Below are 18,330 nucleotides of genomic sequence, written 5' to 3' on the forward strand. Positions count from 1 at the left end.
ATGTCTGCAGCTCAAGATTATTTCACATGGAAAATCCAGGGAGCAATTTGGATGATGTCATGTAGTCGTATAGCACCACTGAAATTACTAAAATGTATTCAGCATACCCGTGGGGCTGGCAGATATGACACAGGACCTTCAGGAGAATTGGGCCATCTGTGGGTGGCAGGTATCAACCACATGTGTTAACCTACGGTATCTAAAATGTCACCATGTTCAGGCACTAGAATTAAGAATCTTACTTCACTTTTAGTAAGAATCATGTAGGTAACAGATGTTAGCCTCAGTTACTCTCCCAAATCTCCCTCAAGATTAGATTTTCCATCCATGCAAATAGTGACTATGCTAGGATGGTTCTGTGTTTGTACTCTGTGTGCACAAGCAGGGCTAGAAGATAAGGATGCTGCAGTATAGTACTAAGACCGTAAGTCATGCCCAGACAGGGTGTTTGTTTGCTGTCTGCAAGGACCTCATAGGAAGAAGATGTCTCTTTAGAAAGTTGTTTGGACTTCAGCTAACTAACCTTTCAGACAGTGACAGCATACTGATGATGGCATGACTTATCACATTGCACTGTAATTTAGGGGTGATATCACTGAAGTTATTAAGGTCACACAGATCCAAGCCACTGGCAGAAGAAAAAAGAAACAGGCCTCATGAATTGTGTAAAAGCAGTACCTCTGTTGTAATTGTTGTTCCTCTGTTTTCTGAATTAAATATTTCTCAACAAATTGCACATGGTTCAAGATTTCAGCAAGATTCTGCATGAACTCCCATGTACTCCCTTTAGCAAAGGAGGTAATGAATTTATCACTAAACAAACTATTTCCCATGTTCAGAACTATATTGAGCAGGTTATGTATAATAAGGAAAAATATGACCCCAAAATAAATAATTACTTCTATATTGTGTCACACTGATGATTAATATTCTTCCAGAAAAAAAGTAATAACTTGCCAACAAAATGTGTAACTTTTTCAACTGGCAATAGATCTATTTCTGTATCCAAGCATTTTATGTGATCTAGACAATGTTATCATTCAATCTTGATAATCAGATGCAGTCTATTCTGCCCCAGCTCCGAATGTCATCGGTTTGATACCTCCTTTTTAAAACACTAGTTTTCCCAGGAGAGTTAAGAGTAATTCCTTTGAAGATTGAATTTGACTGAAAGGTTTAGAATAATAAAAAGAACACAAAGAAAATCAGAGAAGTTTGCCAAGGTGTTTTCTAGATATCCTAGATGAGTTAATGATATTAATATCCTTCTGGAGGTGCGTTATTTGCTCTAACCTAAGCCAGGACCAATCTCAAAATTATCACACAGTCCCCATTTAGTACATCACAACGAAAACATCCTTAACAGCAGCACTTCAGTCTGAAAGAGTAAAGGAAACAATTAGTCACTAGAATATTATACTATTCCTTGCCATAATTTAACTTTTGCTTTGCTGTCTATGACTCCCATTCACAAAGAGACTTTGGCACAGAGTTGAATTTACAAACCTGGATCATTTACTTTGGATCCTTGTGTCGTGGTTTAACCCCAGCCAGCAACTAAGCACCACACAGCCGCTCGCTCACTCCTCCCACCCCCTGGTGGGATGGGGGAGAGAATTGGAAGGGTGAAAGTCAGAAGACTTGTGGGTTGAGATAAGAACAGTTTAATAATTGAAGTAAAATAAAAGAGTAGTAGTAATAATAATATAATAATAATAATACAATAATAATATACAAAGCAAGTGATACAGTATACAATTGCTCACCACCCGTCGACCAATGCTCAGCACATCCCTGAGCAGCGATCACTGCCCCCTGGCCAACTCCCCCAGTTTACATACTGAGTATGACGTCATGTGGTGTGGAATAGCCCTTTGGCCAGTCTGGGTCAGCTGTCCTGGCTGTGCCCCATCCCAGCTTCTTGTGCACCTGGCAGAGCATGGGAAGCTGAAAAGTCCTTGACTGGTGCAAGCACTACTTAGCAACAACTAAAACATCAGCGTGTTATCAACTTTATTCTCATCCTAAATCCAAAGCACAGCACTATACCAGCTACTAGGAAGAAAAAATCAACTCTATCCCAGCTGAAACCAGGACACCCTGTAAAATACAAGGAAAGATTTTAATACCTATTATTGTGATCCACAAAGTCTAACTTGATGAGTTTGAAACCAAAATAAAACACAGAGAATGTTTTAAACACCCATCCTCAAATGAACATAAGCCAATATTCAGGAAAACTGTGTGGGCTGCATCTGTGCTAGCAAACTAAGTTAGCACCAAGGCAAAGTAACATAGAACAGCCTACGCCGATAGTCTTAAACTCTGAATTTCCAAAACAAGAACTAATGCTGAAGTTGATCCATGGCCTGTGCCTGCTTCTGAATTATGCCCATGATCAAAACCCATGTCAAAGACCCTTATAAGAGGATAGATGATCAAATTTCAGTGCCTGAGAAGATTCTCTGTCACTGTTTAATTCATGAGTACAGAAATATCTTAGTTACTAAAATACTAAATTTCAGTGCTTTAAATTTCAATATCAGGTAATTGTAAGCATAGTCTGAACATCTGTAACAGTGAATCCTGTTCTGGAATTAGACATCATGGCTTTTTCAGTCCTTTCTCACATTGTAATGATTGATCTTACTTTACCTAGCATTCAGCATGTATGAGCATAAATACCAGGTGTAGTGATCCTGATCGCAAGATCATTGTGTATCGAGGAGTTAGGGATCCACATAGCAGTTAACCTGAATAAGTCCAGGTCTGTGCTGTGCCAGTAATTATGCCACCTGCGAGGCTTTGCCTTTGTCTAAAAGTCCAGCAAGAAGTTCTTATGTCAATATCCTTTCTATTTGACAGCAGGAATGATTGATAAATAGAGTTGTTTTATTGTAAGTGTATTAGGTCTGGCTGAGATGGAGTTAATTTTCCCCATAGCAGCCTTCATAGTGCTGTGTTTTGTATTGGTAGCTAGAAAGGTGTTGATAACACACCAGTGTTTTGGCTATTGCTGAGCAGTGCTGGCACAGCATCAAGGTTGTCTCTCCAACATTTCCCTCCCTCACCAGTAGGCTGGGGGCAGGAAAGGTCTTGGGAGGGGACATAGCCAGGACAGCTGACCCAAACTGATCAAAGGGATATTCTATATCATATGACGTCATGCTCAGCAATAAAAGCTAAGAGAAAGGAGAAGGAAGGGGGGCCATTTTTTATTTACGACATTTGTCTTCCAGAGCAACCGCTACGCATACTGAAGCCTTGCTTCCCGGGAAGTGGCTGGGCATCGCCTGCTGATGGGAAGTAGAGAATAAAATCTTTGTTTTCCTTTTTCTTCTCTGTATGGCTTTTGCTTTTTATTAAACTGCCTTTATCTTGACCCACGAGGTTTTTTTTCTATCTCATTTTCTCCCCTCCCGCCTTGTCTTGCTGAGGAGGGGAGCAATAGAGTGGCTTGGTGGCACCTGGTGTCCAGCCAAAGTCAACCACCACAGTAAGAAAATCTTAAAACAACTCAAAATACCAAAAAGGAGGAGCTTCTCTCAACAGATGGGATCTGCCCAATGTGCTGGGGGTACATCCATCTGGGGTCTGTCTGAAGCTGCATGAACGCGGGGCTCCCAGCATTTAAAGGGACATTAGATTTACTCACTCTCTACATAAGATTTACTCACTATCTGCATTCCCCTTTTTAGTCTACCTTATTTAAGTGGCTATTTTATTAAGTCAGTCATTTGTTATGGAACCTTTCCCGATCTCTTTCTGAGATCCAGGAAGAGCCCTGCACTGTCTCTTTCTCTCACACTGCAGCCCCACCCTGGTGCAGAAAACCTTGTGTCACAGTCAAAATTACAGTCGTGACTACACCTCCAGTGAAAAAGACATCAAAATACCACAGATATCATATCAAGCATTTCATCCCAGCGAAATTACCTTGGCTGAGAGGTTCAGCCGTGCCCTGCGGTGGGCCCATCAGATCCGGCTAGTACCGGCTATGTCTGGCACAGGGCAGCCCTGGCCTCTCCTCGCAGAGGCTGCCCCTGCAGCACCCTTGCTACCAACACCTTGCAACCGACACCCAACACAGTTGTAAAAAACAGTTGCCTCAGCTGCAGTACGCACAACAATGTGCTGGTGGATGTGGCACTCAGGATGGTATACAAGATGCTACCTGATCCTTCACAGGAAAGGGCCACAAACATATTAAACCTGCAGGAGTGGACTGCAGCGAACCCGGGAACATTTTAAATGTAGGTGTGTTTTCCAGTATGGCGAAATTAAAAAAAAAAAAAAAGGTGTGTAAGAAAAAAATTCCAAGTTTTCATGTTATTTGTTTCATCTTCCTCTCCTGTGAGACACACTGGGGGGCTGGCAATATCCTCAGAAATATCCCACTGAATATACTTGAGCATCCCAGAGGTAGAGGGAACTGTCTGCTGCAAGTTCTGAGCCTGACACAAGAGCAGGAACAGAAGCAGAATTTGCAGTCTTTTCCTTTTCACCTTTGTAATTATTGCATTGTACTTCCTCCTAGAGACAAATCACATCCCCAGCCAAACATAAATGACTGATGTCAGGCCTCTGAACACATACACAGATACTTGTTCTGAACCTTTAAAAAACAATCTAAACAATTCTTCTCGAAACCAAGTTGCTTTAATAATATCCTCACACTTCAGAAGGTTGTTTGCATATAGTATCTGTATGTTTCTAAAATTTCTAGTACAAACTACAGATTTAAGAATGTATCTGTGTTGTTATTAACTACTTAAAAATCTTTTCAGAAATGACCTAAAGCCTTTCTCAGATGTTTGTTATTATGTTGAAGGTGTGTTGTTTATGCAGGAGTAGATGACTTATTAGATGCCTACAGCCCTTAACACATTAGGACAACTAAAGAAGTGCTCTAGAAGGCAACACTTGCTAAGGGTTGCTTTCTCTTCAGCATCAGTAAAAGGAAACTGTAGGAAAAAATACAAAGGACTCAGGAGAATAAAGGTGACATGTTAGCTATCAAATGATTTAGATGTAGAGCTCTGATTTCTCTAAGTTTATAGTTGCAGACCTGAAAAAAACATCAGTACAGAAAAAAAATTCTGTAAAAGATAAGTCCTTTATAATAAAGAGTAAATAGGAAGGAGGGTTGTGGTTTGTTTGGTTTTTTTTTTTCAAAAGAGTGTTATGGAAGAAGAGATCCTTAACTAAAGGAAAGGGGTGGTGCTTGTTTCTGTTTGGTTTTGTTTGCTTATTGAGGAAGGAAACAGGAATAGAGAAGGTCCAGTTCAATGATTTCAATGTCCAAAAGTATTTTCGAGATGTACAAGTCATAGAAAGTCAGTGGTACTAAAAGATTTTGCAAAATACTGACAGCTTGCAAATTGTTACTGGTTTTAATGTTAAATAGCCTATTTTATGGAGGAATTCAATACTACTTTTTCCCATATTTTTAATTGAAGTATTGATGAATTGAAAGGGCCAGTTTCAGAGCTAAACTTCCCTTACTTTAAACAGTTTGATATGAGAAAAATATATACATGAATTAAGGTAGCAGTTGCAGGCAAATTAATTGTATATATATGACTGCATGCATATAGACTTCATAGGCTTTTCTAAAGCTAAATAATGCTCCTTTGTATTTTCTCTTAGATGTGAACAATAAAAAGCACTGGGAAACTGGACTATAGACATAAAAGCAATGCAGTAAGTAGTACAGATTGAATTTGAATGTAATTATCCTGGGTTTAGGTATACGAGTTTGTTTTTATTATATCAATCCAGTATAAAACAGAAGAGTTCAAAACATGGAATCACCTTTACAAATCCAATAAGTTTTATCCTTCATTAAAGTTTTTAGTAGTGACCTTAAATTGTCTGCCACCAGTTTCCCTTATGTTTCATCAAATTTGAAACTTCTTTCAAATATTTTTTGTACAAAACATTCATCCACAAACTTTCCTAATAAAATTTCGTTAGACTTCTATGCTGTCTGTATACAGCATATAAATTTGGTCTTCTGTATACAATCAAGCCTGTATTTTCTTGGTCCCATGACTGAGTGTCATCTGAAGAAATATTCAGTGAAATACTGATTTCAGCAAACAGAAGGTCTGATACTGATTTTTATTACAAGTGGAGGAGAATATTCAGGACAGTTAGGGTGAGATTCCAAGCATATACCTACAACTGAGCAAGTCAGTTTAGGCTTCTGTATGCAAATGTGAACAATTAATGAGGAACAATTGATACAGTCTATTTTAGACACCAAATTTAGGATGAGATGAATTACAACTTTTAAGTACCCATTGTACTATGAAAGGATTCTATATAAGTAATCCAAATGTAGGATATTTATCCGACTTCAAGTTCTGTCATGGTGTTTATTTGGAAAGGCAGAAGCAAATGAAGAGGTATTATCTGCTCTGAGTGTAGCAAACTGTTAGTGATTCCTAGAAAAGTTATGTGTCTTTTTAAGGGAGTATTATTTAATGAGGATTCTGATTTCAGGTGTGTCTTTGAGCAAAGGATCATATGCTATTACTAAGAATGATGAGGAGAGCTACAATTTCGGCCTGTCACTGATTGAACATGTAGGAGTGGAGGCATGACATGCTTCAGGATGTTAATTCTTCCTTCATATTTATGTCAGATCAAGTTGGGAAGAGACTGTAAAAATGTCTTTTCTCTGTCAGATACTGATTTGGCATGTTCCAGTAAATTAGGTCTTTTTCTCTTAAATGACCTGTGTGCCCATGACTATGAATTTCACAAAGTCATTTTCAAAGGAAATGAAAAATGCTATCAACATTTAATTTCTTGATCTTTTATTACATTTTGTCTTATAGAAAAGATGTAATAAAGAAACTTTCACATTTGAGATGGATGTGGAGATGTTCTCTGACAGCTGCTTTCTACTTTTGTCTTACATGATGCTGGATTCAAACTACTTTATTTACCTGAAATATAGATATCTAAGTCTTAGCTAGTCAGCTTGGATTAATGAACAAAAGTAAGCACATCTAGATGGTAGTAGTGATTCATTTTACTTCTCTTAGATGCCTATGCTAACAAGAGACATATCTCCCCTTGGATATATGTATTTCTGTGAAGTGACTGAAGAAAGTCTAAAGTGACTCATTTGGATTTAAATGCTTAGCTATTAGACATCAGAATTTAGGTGGGATGAATTTCACTCTGTGTGAGATGAAAACAAAAAAATTGACATAGAACCACCTAATTTGTGATTTATAATCATATCTATATATATTACATTGTATGTATATATATAATACTATATATATAAACATATAGATATGTTTATATGATAGATATAGTCTGCAGTTAGCAACTAGGAAGATAAATTTATTATCTGTTATTATTTAGGAAGATAAATAGATGTCTTTTAATAATTAGTCATGTTAAAGTACAGCTAAATTCTTGTAATTTTCCTTGCTTTAAAACAGTTGTATGGGTGATGACATGAATATGAGTTTCCAACAGAATAACACCGGTCTAATACAACTGGTGGCTTTAAAATACATATTTTTTGCAGCTATGATTACTCACAGTTGCACTCAGTCAGTTCATATTTTTCAATGGAGAAAGCTGTCTTCTAGAAGCCAACTCTACTGAGCAGACTGTGTGGGTGTCCTAGCAAATATACATGTTAGAGCTTGTCTGCACACCCGCAACAGAGCACAGAAAGACAATAGCGGGAGGGGGAGTCCACATAATGCTCTGCCCTGGCTAGTCTTTGGCCCATCACAGGAGCTATCAGCCCATCAAAAGCCCATGTCCACAAGCCCAGAGGAGTGCAGGGGCACCATGGCAGGCAGGAACCCCCCAATTTAAGGACTCAGAGGAAGGTATTCCTGGTCTGGTCCTGTCCCAGGGCTCTCCCAGGAGACCCTCAGACCCCGTGTTCATGTGTGAAACCTACCAAGATAAGACAACGTTGGAGCTCCTTTTGGACTGAGGTGGGTTTCTGACTGGGGGAGTGGGACACATTATGGCTGCAGAGAGAGAGCATTTCAGGAGTGCACAGGACTTATTATGGGATGTTTTGAGGAGGAACCAAAGGAAGGAAAATGGATTTAGGTGATCTGAGGAGGAACAAGGGTGGGAAAATAGATGCATAAGAGGATAAAAAGGGCCCAGTCATGTATAGTTTGCTCATCAGTACGCTTCTCTGGCCATGCCCTGCACCTGGTCAGCACAGTCTGCCCTATTTTCTTATTAAATTCATTTCTAACTCTTGGTGAGTGACTGTGTGTGTATGTGTGTGTGTGTGTATGGGGGTCTTAGTGCATCAACTGGAGTCAGATCACAGGTTGGAGGGCCCATGTGGCTAAACTGAGTAGACTTAACTGCCAGCCACTGGAGTAGAACTTCGTGTCATGAGACCCCTGTGTTAGTGGTGCCGGCACCTGTAGAGAGCATGGGCATGCAAGTGAGTGCGTGATTGCTAGCAAAGATCATGTTGGTCTAGCCAGCGAGTAAGTGAAGTGGCCTGGGAGACAGAGGGGTATGTGTGTCTCCAAGAGCAAGACCATGGGAGCCTGACTACTGGGTGACCAACAGAGTCCTGACCAGGCGTGTATGTGTGTGTGTGAGAGAGAGTAAGGGTGTCTGTACTAGCAATGTGAGAGGGGCTATGGCCTCAGGGGTTCTTACGTCTAAATGCCAGCAACCAGGGAGACTGGGATCCAGGGGCAGATACTGAGCTGACTGTGTTTAAGCCCAGCTGCTGGAGGATCCACCTTGTGCGTATGCGTATAGATATATATGCTTTCACTAATGGACCATCCTGCTCACCCTAGGAGGGGAGCAGGATGAATCTGCTGTTGGTGTCTGTGTTTGTATGAGAGTTGAATGTGTCTGTCTGTCTGGATCTGTGCAGTCTACCATATATATATGTATATATGTGGTCAATATGTGTGCTCTATATGCATGTGCCTACTGGGAATACATGCTCAGCTTCACTACAGGTTGCACCTGGGACCATGGAGCTGCAGCAGCCTCATCTCTGTCAGGTCGCTGGATCTGGCCCAATATTTTTTCCTTACGATGCACACTTGCCTACATATGTGGCTCTGAAGACCAGCTCTGTCCCACATCTCACTGCTCAGCCACAACCAGGTGAAAGCACAGAAATACTATTAGAAGAAAATGCCCAGGTAAATGCCCACAGCTGTAGCCCTTCACTGGTGGATCCACTGTTCTTTCTTAAAACTTAGGGTATGCGGTATTTTGTCAGTTTTCTAAGTAAATAAAACAAGGATGAAGGATGATGAAACAAGAGTCAGCCTTTCTGACAAGTTAACAACATTGCCCTGTCTTGTGTTTCCACGTTAAATAAAAAAAGCAGCTTAGCTTTCCTATCACTTTTTACAAGTAAGAGCAAATACTGCATTCTCTGTTCTCAGGATATATGAAGTGTGCTTTCCTCATGCCACTTCCATGCTTTTTCACATTTTAAAATTCAAATATTGGTTCTGTAGAAAGATACTTCCAAACTCCAGCAAAATATTTATTAACGTTCATATTTTAGAACATCATGTGAATCAATTGGCTTAGAAGATTTATTTCAAGTAGCATATTATTGTGGTTAACCCCAGCTGGCAAATAAGCACCACACAGCCATTCACTCACTCCCCGCAGTGGGATGGGGGAGAGAGAACCAGAATACCAAAAGTGAGAAAACTCATGGGTTGAGATAAAGACAGTTTAATAGGTAAAGCAAAAGCCACGTGTGCAAGCAAAGCAAAGCAAGGAATTCATTCACTACTTCCCATTGGCAGGCAGGTGTTCAGCCATCCTCAGGAAAGCAGGGCTCCATCACGCGTAACGGTTACTTGGAAAGACAAATGCCATCACTCTGAACATCCACCCCTTCTTTCTTCTTCCCCCAGCTTATATACTGAGCATGATGTCATATGGTATGGAATAGCCCTTTGGCCAGTCTGGGTCAGCTGTCCTGGCTGTGTCCTCTCCCAGCTTCTTGTGCACCTGGCAGAGCACAAGAAGCTGAAAAGTCCTTGACTAGTGTAAACTCTACTCAGCAAGAACCAAAACATCAGTGTGTTATCAACATTTTTCTCATCCTAAATCCAAAACACAGCACTATACTAGCTATTAGGAAGAAAATTAACTCTATCCCAGCTGAAACCAGGATACATATGTCTCTTGAGCTGTTGAAAATACAGAAATTTTGTTCAGTATACATTATAGCTTCCAAAAAATCCAAGGAAAATAATGCATCAACTACAAAATAAAACCAATCCATAATTATTGGTGGTAGCTGCTACTTACTGTACTTTAGGCTTAAAAACATTGGATGTCTATAACACATTTTATGGTAGCCAATATTATCTCAGTACTTCTGAATAATAAAAATAGGCATGGTTCCAATGTGGCTGACATGAATTCATTTACTACTGTTGTTCAAATTAGGGTTAGGAACTCAGAAAGCTAATTGTTGTGTGTTTCTTTTTGTGTTAAATGAACATGCAGGGATATAGCAGTCTGGGTTTAAGGCCTTTAAAGTTTACAGACACTAAATAGAAGAATAAATATTTGATACAAGCCAAATGATTGGTGGGCAGAAAATATATTTTATTACCCTCTCACTTTTTCCTTCTACTGAAATAGCTTCCTCTCTCCCTTCCTTATCTTACTCTTTCTCTCTCTTTCTCTCTTACCCCTCTCTCTTTTCTCTCTCACCCCTCTCTCTTTTCTCTCTCAAGGTGAGCGGCTATATAAAGGCAGAAAGAGGACAGAAGGATGGATGGAGGGAAGGAAAGAAGCAGAGATAAAGTAGGAAAAGAAGAGCTTTCAGCAATGCATGAAACAGACAGTTATTACTTTTAGTGCTGTTAATATTGTCCATGATTTGTTCTATTAAAACAGTCTTATTAGGAAGCCATGACTGCCATTGTTCCTGGTTATTGTTCAATATAACCTCACTGCTTTCAGGATCTGACATAAAACTCTGTATTTACTCCTCCATCTCATGCAGCTGAGAAGGCATAGGATGCAAACTTTATGATTATTGTCAATGGAGTCACTGATCTCAAATGTCACATTTCAAAGGAGGAAAAACACTCATCAATGAAGAAGCAATGCACTGTTAGAAAGTGAATCAGCATTCAGGAACACTCTTCACTGTTATAAACTCAAATAACTGGTATCCATAAAAAAGAAAGTAAAAGAAGAACAATATTTTCTGGTTTTTCTAAACAAAACCAAAGCAAAATAGCTGATTGGAGATTTAAGTTTGAATTTACAAACTGTGGAATTTATGGTCACTAAATATTTAACATTTTTATGGTTTACAGCTGTGTTTAAATAAATCTATCTAATTATATTGAAGGCTGCATTGTAATCACAGGCTAATCCCATTTGCCTGCCCAGAACGTGATAACAACAAGCTCCATTGGGTTATTAAGATTTACAAATGGAACGGATTTTTCATTTATCCTAAGGTTCCTTTCTTTTTTTTTCTTTTCCCCGCCCCCCCCCAAATGTAATTGGCTTTCTGCTTCAAAAGAATCATGTTTATGACCTTAAACCAAAAGTAAGACAGACAGATAAGTCAATTCTTGACACTTTCCCACAAAGACCAGACCATCTGGACACTTTGTATTTGTAACAGGTGCTTCTGGGACTTAGAGCCTAATTCTGGCCCAGATTATGTTCTGTATGGGTGACTCCATCACTGTGTGCAACTGCACATTGCATTAATTGAAGGGACTCAAAAAGGCCAAATACAGTAATTAGTCAGTTGGTCATGCAGAAAAGAGACTAGTGGCTTAGTGCCACTGAATGTTGAATGCACAGATGTACAGCACCATCAACGTTTGCTCTCTGTGGTACTCTGCTAATCTCTGGCAGGTAAAGCAAAGATCTGTCTTAGTCCAGGTTTTCAGCCTCCTGGAAGCAACAACATAAATTTTATATCCACTTGGGAGAGAAAATCATGAGTTTGAATGACCTAAAAAAGAAGCCACATCAGCATCAAATTGTCAGAATAGTAAAAGTGCCAGATGGGCCAAATATGCTAGTTAGGTTTTTGGGTTCCAGTCTGAGTTTTAGTTTTATCCAACAGCAACTGACATATGTAATAGAAGCTATGAAATGTGTGTGATTTTGATATTGGAAGCTTACTTTTTTGAACTATGCTGTTTTTCTTTGCACGTACTTGACTTATTTGTAGGCCTAGCTATTCTGAGCTAGTGGTCAGAGATTTATCAGAATTGTTAGCTAGTGTCAGCTGAAAAGTTAAGAATAAGCCTGCTGTGCTATGCATTTCCACTGAGCAGTACAGCCAAATGTGGGTGGTGGGGGTATTCAAAAAGGATGTAAGTGATACTGGTTTGTATTTGTGTATTTGCCTGGCTTATGGTAGGAATTGAAATCTTTTTTCTGCATCTTTCATGGATGCCGTGTGTGCTGTTGTGCTATACATCCACTCAGAGCGGCTCTCTTAAAAAAGTCTGGATTGTTGCATTTCACTGTGATGTAAAATTTCTAGACTAAACCTTTATTTTGAAAAGCATAATTTTTACTTTCTGGTCAGAACAACCAGAACTAAGAACTGGTAAACTGAAATTATAGTTTGCTTAGGCCATTATTTTCACTATTATATTAGGTCTTACAAACATTGTCCCCTTGAAATCAGCATTTGCACCTTACGTTGCAGTGATATACTCCCATTGCCTTCGCTCATAGCGCTCACTACAAGAATTACTTATAATAGTAAAATATAGTGTCTGAAAGATTATAAAAACTGTTTTTAATCTTTTTATTCATTTGAGTTATCTTAGAATTCTGCTATATTTCACATCTCCTATGATTAACAAACAGCAGTGTGATCATACAGGTATACAAGAATGTTCAAGGAAACCTTTAAAAAAGGTTTTAACCCCCATTTTTAAAAAAACTTTTTAAAAAATATTGCAAGCTAGCCTGCATTTCTATATTTTCTGATAAATATTGTTAACTCTTGGTATGCCTAATACTTTAGTAATCTTGTTTCATTAATGGAAAAATGATATTAAGAATTTCTAGTGGAGTAAATAATTATTGGTGTAATTATAGCTGCATTGTTTTACTCCATCTATGGACTGGGTTCATAATATTCTCTCTTTTCCAAGCTCAGATTATCCTTTCTTTTCTTATGCAGGGTCCTGAGAAATCAGGGGTTTAAGGCCCAGGAGATCATGAGGGGGAAATATTGCCTTATTCTTTGTCAGTTGTTGAAACTGACAGCTTTTTCCTACTACTTATATTCCTAAATTATAAAAGGAAATGGCCTAAATGTCAAAATAACCAGTGTTACTTTAAACTTTACATTTTAACATGAAAACACCTACAACAGTTACTGACTTACCTGAACTATTTTTGCTTAATCATAATGACAGTTTTAAGGGAGCAGAAGAGAAAATTAACTGAGCTATAATGTTCAGACTTATATTGGTGATAAGTATGGAAGAAATAAGATTTAAATTGTTCCTGAGGAGCTAAAGTGAGGAAAAGGACTGGGAAAGACACATGAACCCAAGATACTGGTCTTCTTTGATATTATAGGTTTCAGTATTACTCATCTACTTTGCCTATTTAATTTGTGTGAGCAGGCAGGGGAATCAAATATCCTGGAGAAAAGGATTCAGAGGGCTGATCATGCTGCAAAATTTTCAGTGGGATTTGTGTATATTCATCTCCTGGGATTACTGAACATTTTACATGCCATATTTCAGTTCCCCATCTATTTAAAATACAGAACAGAGCTGAGAGACAGCACAAAGAGATGATGTGATGTGTGCAGTGATTTAAAAAAAACCTACCAAATGTCATTTTAAGCTCACTGGACTTGAAAGTGCCTCGTCCACCACTTTTTTAATATCCTGAGCACATAGTATATGATTAAAAAAAACATATCTGTTGCTTCGATCGGATAACAAATATTGCAAACAGGTTTATACTTTAGTTGGAATGCAGTATTCCTCTGCCACCAAAAATTCATAAAGAGTAGACAAGTTATTGGTGTAATCTAAGATGTTCATGTGTCTTAAGTAATTCATCCTCTTATTCAAAAAAAGCAAAATAGTTGTCATAGAATGCATGGATTTTGTTTGAGTTGGAAAACAAGAATGTTGCCTGTGGGGCAATGAGGATTGCAGACAACCTACCACCATGCTCTTTTATTATTTAATTCTCATTTCCCATGTACATTTGCTAAATTTACTCAAACATTTGTAATTCCAAATACTAATCATAGTCTATTTTTTTTTGTAATAAATATATATTGTTTCATCTATGGAATTTCTGTGATTTAGAAATAACTCCAAATACAGTTACCCCAAATTTGTGCTGAGGTAGCTAGGAGTAAAAGCTCACTTTCAAAGTCTATGTAAGAAAATATTTAATGGCAGCCATCAATACCAGTGACGAGAACCATTCAGCCAGCTGGACAATAATGTTTTGAACAAACATAATGGATGAAGAAACATAAAAAAAAAAAGAAATACAAAGATTGTCTTGCTAGTGAATCCTAACACTACAAATACTTATGCTTACCTTCAGATGATCACAACTTTTATGATCACCAGTGCCATTCATTGTTCTGTCACTGGTGCTATGCATTTTGAAATTATACCATTTAGGATAGCCTCACCTGACAGCTCTGCCATGAGCTGCCAGATGATAAACTGATTCAAGGATAACACAACAGTAAGTATTGTATGATTTCCTTAATTTATCATAATTTTCCTGCTGGATACTCCACAGATATAATATAGTTTCTCTGAACATCTTGGAGTTTCTTTGTTATATACCTATACATGTATATGTATTTAGCTGTATGATTAATTATATGATTAAGCAGCATAGTGGTTAATCATTTAGTGCTTCCTAGCAAACACCAGGCATATATCCAAAACATGCCTGATATTACAATATTGTCCTATGTGTAGAAGTTAAGCTCCTAAAATTCCTACTTAACCTGTACTTTTACTCCAATCTAAACAATGTAACATTCTCCCAGCAGGATAGAATAAGGAATATACAACAACAAAAAGTGTTTAATTGCACCTTATCTCAGTTATACATTTGAGTCTGAAGAAAGGAATTCACCAGCTCTACCTCTGAAAGGGTTATAGATATTTTTTGTCACTTTATATGTACATTTTATTGGTCTTTATTTTTCTGAAAGATAAGGTAAGCTCAAATTCAAGGCCGTCGCTGGTCTGGATCAAGATAGTTGTAATAGAAACAACATTAACAGCAAATTCAAGTGTAAGTAAGTGACAGTTCTAGAAAAATACTTAATCACACAGTAAAAAAAAAAAAAAAAAAAAGAAAGAAAGAAAAAAGGTAAAGAAGAATAGCAAAGAAAATAAAAACTAAAGATATATATTAACAATATGGATTCCCCCATGAATGCATATCACCTTGCTATATGTCCATGAGAAAAATTGCCAAAGTTTTAAGACTCTAAAAGGAAAGATCCCTTCTTTTTTCTTCATTGTAATTAACTCAGCCTTGTGAAATTTAATTTGCTGTATATACTTCAGCACATGCCAAAATATACAATACTTGTCAAACATGAGTATTGTTTTACCATTTTTTTTTTTTTCACATTTAATGCTGTACTTATTTTTTTACTTATTTATATGTTATTCTGGGTAGGGTCTTATGGACATTTAAACTCTGTTCTCAGTTCCATGACTACTGAATATGAAAAGTGGAATCCCCCATCTGGACCATAGCACAGCCCCTTCGTGGTGCAGCTAGGTGACAAAATGTCTGACTCAAAGGATGAAGATTTTTTAAGGAAGATCAGTAATTTAGCTCTGCTGCCCCCATCTGCCATGTCCTCTGACATGACACAATTTAACCAAACACTCTGGAAGGAGAATCGGGCCCTTCCAGAAAAGAATCAAAACTTTCAGCAAAAGAACAGAACTTTTCATATGCAGAACAAAGCCTATTATCAGGAGAATCAAAGTATCCAAAGACAGAACCAACTCCTTTGGGAAGAGAATAAAATCCTTCACGAGAAGGGCAGGGACTCTTCAGAGGAAACAAAGCACCTTAAGAAACAGCAAAAGGCCCTCCAACAACAAAATAAAACGCTCAGAGAAGAGATTAGGTCTCTCAAAGGACAAGAAAGAGCATTTGCAATGGAGGAAAAAGCTCTTCGGCAAGAGGTTTTAGCTTTATGGGAGGAAAACAAGGCCTTCAAGGAGCAGCTTAAGGCTCTTCAAAAGGACAACAAAGCCATTCAGGAAGAGGAGAAAGCTCTTTGTGAGGAAAAAAATGCCCTCAGTGAGGAGAAATTTTCCCTCCAAGAGGAGGACAGGGCCCTTCAAATGAGAAAAGGGCCCTACAAAGTCAGAAGAAAGCTTTCAAAAAGAGCACAAAGTCCTCCATGAATGGAATAAGATACTTCAAGAGGAGGAATAAAGCAATATAAATAAAGAATCAGATGCTTAGGGAGATTTAGCAGGAGGAGTAAAGAGTTTACAAAGAAAGTAATATTAATTGTTAGCTACATTTTATGGTCTAGTCTTCATAACAGAACATCAGCAGCAATAATGGATAAAACCAGGCATAAAGTAGTTTGTTAGGCTTAGTGCAAAAGCCTAGGAAGTTTGAAAGCACTGAAACATGGGTGTTGGTATCTTGGATCCCTGAAGCCTAATAAATTACTGCTGGCAATACATAATGCATATATGCAAATGTCTGCTTTATTGAAATATTGAATACCACAGAAAACAAGTTTCTTATTATAGTATTTCAAAGTTTAGATTAATACAATTTTTTTACTATAGAATATTGGAAGATATTCATAGAAAATGTATTCTGTGTTGTGGTTTAACCAACTAAACACCACACAGCTGTTTGTTCACTCCGCCTGCAGTTGGGATGGGGGAGAGAATCGGAAAAAAAGGGTAAAATTCATGTTTTGAGATAAAGACAATTTAATAGGACAGAAAAGGAAGGGAAAATAATAATAATGATAAAAGAATATACAAAACAAGTGATGCACAATGCAATTGCTCACCATCCGCTAACCGATGCCCAGCCAGTTCCTGAAGAGCGGCCGTACCCCTCTGGTCAACCTCCCCACTTCTTTGTTCAGCGTGATGTCATATGGTATGGAATATCCCTCTGGCCAGTTTGGGTCAGCTGTCCTGGCTGTGTCCCCTCCCAGCTTCTTGTGTACCTCCAGCCTCCTACTTAGTGTAGACACTGATCAGCAACAACAGAAACATCAGTGTGTTATCAACATTATTCTCATCCTAAATCCAAAACACAGTACTATACCAGCTACTGGGAATAAAATTAACTCTATCCCAGCTGAAACCAGGACATGATATAATTAACACTGAAGTCATATACAAGTGAGACTGTGACGAACTTCCATATTTTACATCTAGACTTAACCAGTAAAATAATGTTTCTGAAAATAGTTGGTATGAAACGCCTTCAGAATATATTAACGAATACTTTGTCTCAGAGATTTTCTTTCAAAGATCCAGTTTTAACATGAGTTTTGAGAAAAAAATTCAGTACATCTGTGATACTAAAGAAAGAAGATCAGGAAGCAAGCTTGAATACTGTCTTCCTGGACCATCCACAGTGCTACTTTTCTCTATTTCTGCTTTGGGCAGCTCCAGCAGACAATTTCAAAGGCAATAGGTATGCACAGTTACTCCCAAAAGCAATAGTTAGATGAGACAGGGTATGTCTTTAATCTTATACATTCCTCCAGCGTCAGCCTTGTAGGCTTTGTACCCTTGGACATCTGCACATGCATTTGTATCACATTCCAGTACCCATAAAAAAAATTGTATTATCATATGATAAAAACACCACCATTGTGGTGTTCAAAGGTACTATTTCAAAAGCTTGGAACCACACCAGAATAAAACCAGCACATTAAGACTGCCTAGTGTGCATAGGAAACCAGGGACAAAAACTCATTGTGTGGATGTGGCCAGCCTGCTCTAGCTGCATTTAGCCATAAGCGGATTGACACAAGTGAATATTTGACACTTGACCTTGGGTCCAGGTCTCTTGAAGATATTTCCTGTTCATCCAGGAAATCAAGTTAGCAATGAAATGTATGAAAATACAGAATACTTGTTAGTGTACAAACAAAAAGACTAGAAAAGAAACTTCTCTAGTCATGGCTCCAAAATCTCAAAGAGAAGTGATATTGCAGGCAGTGGAGTGAGGACATATGTAGCTAGCACCTGAGACAAACAAATTAATATTTCTTTTCTTTTGCGAAATATTAAACTCTTAATATTAATATTTCTGGCA

At 38.1% G+C, this 18,330-nt stretch overlaps 1 protein-coding gene across 1 annotated transcript; it reads left to right on the plus strand.

Moving 5' to 3' along the window:
• Positions 1-15,800: 15,800 nt before the first annotated feature.
• LOC309599639 (uncharacterized protein) lies at positions 15,801-16,433 on the plus strand (the record flags this gene model as incomplete). Its single annotated transcript, XM_082331256.1, has 1 exon — positions 15,801-16,433. One exon carries the CDS (start codon positions 15,801-15,803, stop codon positions 16,431-16,433), a length of 633 nt encoding a protein of 210 aa, XP_082187382.1.
• Positions 16,434-18,330: the final 1,897 nt, after the last annotated feature.

Source organism: Platalea leucorodia (genome assembly GCF_965183815.1).
Source record: "Platalea leucorodia genome assembly, chromosome: 2".
Lineage (NCBI taxonomy): Eukaryota > Metazoa > Chordata > Aves > Pelecaniformes > Threskiornithidae > Platalea > Platalea leucorodia.